This window comes from Aplysia californica, unplaced genomic scaffold, assembly GCF_000002075.1.
Source record: "Aplysia californica isolate F4 #8 unplaced genomic scaffold, AplCal3.0 scaffold00688, whole genome shotgun sequence".
NCBI lineage: Eukaryota > Metazoa > Mollusca > Gastropoda > Aplysiida > Aplysiidae > Aplysia > Aplysia californica.
Genome location: NW_004797958.1, coordinates 259,537 through 263,491, shown reverse-complemented (window position 1 = coordinate 263,491; position 3,955 = coordinate 259,537). Strand labels below are relative to the sequence as shown.

At 40.4% G+C, this 3,955-nt stretch overlaps 1 protein-coding gene and 1 long non-coding RNA gene across 2 annotated transcripts in view; one reads left to right on the top strand and one right to left on the bottom strand.

Annotated features, from left to right (window-relative positions):
* LOC101853349 (DNA repair and recombination protein RAD54B) overlaps positions 1 to 3,955 on the bottom strand; it is a gene marked incomplete in the record, with an annotated part of 29,627 nt that overhangs the window by 16,917 nt on the left and 8,755 nt on the right. The window contains 3 exon segments of the mRNA XM_013088120.2: positions 1,336 to 1,490; positions 2,300 to 2,395; positions 2,834 to 2,923. Coding sequence (XP_012943574.1) covers positions 1,336 to 1,490; positions 2,300 to 2,395; positions 2,834 to 2,923 — 341 coding nt within the window.
* LOC118478568 lies at positions 7 to 520 on the top strand. Its single transcript, XR_004859131.1, has 2 exons — positions 7 to 424; positions 468 to 520. It is a non-coding gene; the product is annotated as an uncharacterized LOC118478568 (long non-coding RNA).

The window sequence follows — 3,955 nt, the reverse complement described above, 5'->3', positions numbered from 1 at the left end:
ATTTGAATAAATACCTGAAATGACAACATAAAACATAGTAAATATTTGAAGAAATACCTGAGTTATCAATATCAATATATAGTAAAAATTTGAAGAAATACCTGAGTTATCAACATCAATATAGTAACAATTTGAAGAAATACCTGAGTTATCAACATCAATATAGTAAAAATTTGAAGGAATATCTCATTTGTGAAGATAGAATAAAGTAAAAATTCGACAAAATATCTGAGTAGTCAACATAAAATATAGTAAAAATATGAAAGAAATATCCGATTTGTCAACACAAGAGAAAGTAAAGATTTAGAGAAACATCTGAGTAGTGAACATAGAATGAGGTAAAAATTTGAAGAAACATCTGAGTAGTGAACATAGAATGAGGTAAAAATTTGAAAAAACGTCTGAGTACTGAACATAGAACGAGGTAAAAATTTGAAAAAACATCTGAGTACTGAACATAGAACGAGGTAAAAATTTGAGGAAATATCTGAGTTGTGAGGGTTGAAAACATGAAATAAAAGTGAAAAAATTTAAGTGAATTATCTTGATCACATATGGACACTTGTGAAGTGAAGACCCAGTTTCACTTACCATATGAGAGCTATACACTGTAAAGTTTTTCCCAGTCCCATGTCATCTCTGTGTAGATAAAACATTCAGACAAATTTTTATTGAAGCATTAACGTTTTCTTGTCTATCTTTCTTTCTCTGAAACGGGAAAGATATCTTTCTAGAATTTCATTTCTGGTTTTGAGTTTGAGGAAAGAAGTACATCTACACAAATAATGGTCGTAAAGTGCACGAAAGTAGCAAGACAGATAGACAGAAACAACAGCGGGAAAGAAAAGGAGTAGGACCTACCAGTCGCGCCCTCCAACCACCCACTCATTTTTGGTTTTTACAAAATGTAGTAGATGCTGACCATGTGCACCTTCATGAAAAAAGACACGGTCACTTTAGCAAGTACAACATTTAGGAACTTAAAACTGGGGAAAAAGAAAAAGGATGGAAAGAAACAACAGACAAACAGAATGAAAGGAAACGGCAAAAAGAAAATAAGAAGGTGTCACAAAGATCTTAGCAGAAAAAATGTTCTATCGAAACAAAAAAGTTTTGTTTTTAGTAAGTGTTTTAGACACTTACAACACAATAAAGTCATCTAAGTGCCGAAGATTAGAGGTGTTACAAGAGAGTAACAAACACAAAAAAGAAGGAGGGGAGATAAAGACGACAGATGTTTGATAGCTAGGAAAGAAGAAGCAAACCACACCAGAGCACCTTCCAACCACCCACGAAACAGAAAACATAGAGTGGGAAAATAGAAAAAGGCCATACGCTAGGACCGCTCCTTGTCCGTGGAAATCCCTGAAGCCCATGACACACTCGTAGAGAAAGGCGACGCCCTCTCGCTGGTGCGCCCGCAAAAAGGAGGAAATGTACGGGTCCACAACCACGTCTGTCACAGGCTGCCCCAGCTTATTGTTCCTCCACTGGGGAGATAAGGTAAGGTGAGGTGAGATAGGATAAGATAGATGAGATGAGATGAGGTGAGGTGAGGTGAGGTGAGGTGAGGTGAAGTGAGGTGAGGTGAGTTGAGGTGAGGTGAGGTGAGGTGAGGGGAGGTGAGGGGAGGTGAGGGGAGGTGAGGTGAGGTATGGTGAGGAGGAGTGAGATAAGATGAGGTGAGGTGAGGTGAGTTGAGGTGAGGTGAGGTAACTGGTAAGGGGTCTAAACTGTCACCCTCAGGAGTGTTGTGGTGGCTAGCCCTTGATACGCTGGGGTGGGACTTTGTGAGCAGATTCTTCTGCAGGTTTCGCCTCGTAACAAGGCGGTGCACGACGCATTCTTCCTTTTTACTTATCTCTCCGGCTTATGGTTTCCGGTTGCGGAGACTGGCCTGCATCTTGTGCAATTGGCACAGGGGGACATAGTTTGGAATAGAAGGTAAGGTAAGGTAAGGTAAGGTAAGGTAAGGTAAGGTAAGGTAAGGTAAGGTAAGGTAAGGTAAGGTAAGGTAAGGTAAGGTAAGGTAAGGTACGGTAAGGTACGGTAAGGTAAGGTAAGAAGAAGGAGAAGGAGAAGGAGAAGGAGAAGGAGAAGGAGGAGAAAGGGAAAAAAAAAAAAGGGAAAGGGAAAGGAGAGAGAGAGAGAGAGAGAGAGAGAGAGAGAGAGAGAGAGAGAGAGAGAGAGAGAGAGAGAGAGAGAGAGAGAAGAAGAAGAAGAAGAAGAAGAAACACTTTGATGAAAAAAATGTGAATTCTAGTTTCGAGCTGACATTGCTGGCACGTCATTCACCGACCTGATGGTCTGACCCAGGCCTCAGCATGACCACAGCTCCGGGGGCAGTGGGGTCGAATCTTGAGACACACACGGCCGCTTTCTCTGCTACCGGATTCTGTGACCGCAAAAAACAAACAAACAGGGAGTATGATCAACAAACAAATCGATTGCCACGTATAAGACTCCACTATACGTCATTTTGAAAAGTGGCGAATGATGGAGTTTAATACTGGGCAGAAGAGTCATGGAAAAGGATGCACAGAAAAGTAGGAAGACATGGAGTGACATCAAGCGACTCGCCCAGGATAGGGAAAGGTGGAAAGTGTTTGTTCGTGGTCTATATCCTGATCCAGGGTGAAAAAGGCAATGATGATGATGATGATGATGATGTCAAAATAAACAGGAGCTGACAATGTGTATTGATTGGAGAAGAAGAGAACCTCACTGTGTAGTTAACTGTAATTCAATCCGATGGACTCAAGCCCACGTCTGAGTGTGACTATACAAATACTACATAAGACAAAACTTGGCCGTTTAGAAAAATTACTCTCACCCTGCAGGACTTGGCTGCTCCATTTTTCAACAGAGGATTCGCAAAAGGCTTGGCAGCAGCTGAAACGGAAATAGAAAAGGTACCAGAACAGAGTTGTGGGGTTCAGATATTCGCTTCATTTACAAATAAATATGCAGACACATTAGGTCAAATCGACTGTATGGTGTGAGACTCAGCCAAACGCCATTTGAAAAAGTGACACATTTTTTAAAGTTTTAGTAAGGTTTTACGGTGCTCACAACTGCATAAGGTCATATGAGCACTAAGGGGGGGGATGTCAACCAAAAAGTCCAAACGGGGAATCGGGCTTACTCTGCTCACCTCTCTCTAGCCTCAACAGCAAAAAATCTGCTTCGAAAATAGCAGTTCACAATACAAGAGAGTGACAAACATAAAACAGAAGTAGAGGCAAAATGACAATAGTAAGGATGAAGTAAAAAAAAAAAAAGCAGCAGTTCCCCCTATGTTGTTCCGGCACAGTATGAGCATGACACTGATAAATCAACCCATTTACAATTTTACTGTGCATAAGAACATGTTAATATCCCCCCCTTTGGGAATGGTCTAAAGACAACTTCAGTCAGTAGCACTGCCCTGGAGGGGGGGAGGAGAGTGAAGTGTGACGGAGTCCTACACTGAGCAGTCGACATACTGTCCCCGTCGTTTTATGCAAGAAAAATTCTGAAATTATGCCAAATGAGCCCAAAAATGTGAAATTATGCGATTTTGTTAATTTAACAAAGAATGATAAAGGAAAATAATCAGAAATTATGCCAAAAAATGATCAAATTTTGCTGTTTTATTAAAACCATGGGGACAGGACATAGTCACTACCCTAGAATTACACTGTTCAATCTGCTCAGTACCTGTAGCTTTGATAAATTTGATAAATTTGTAGTTTAAAAATTTTGAGTTTCACAACATGTCAAGCATTTTTTTAATGAAATTTTTAAAAAATTTAAAAATAGTAAAGTGTTTTACGGTGCTCGCAACTGCATAAAGTCATATGAGCGCCAAGGGGTGGGTGTCAACAGAGAAGTCTTTAACGAGAGAATCAGACTTAGACAGCTCACCTCTCTAGCTTCATCAGCACAAGATCTGCTTCGACTATCAAGGCACCCC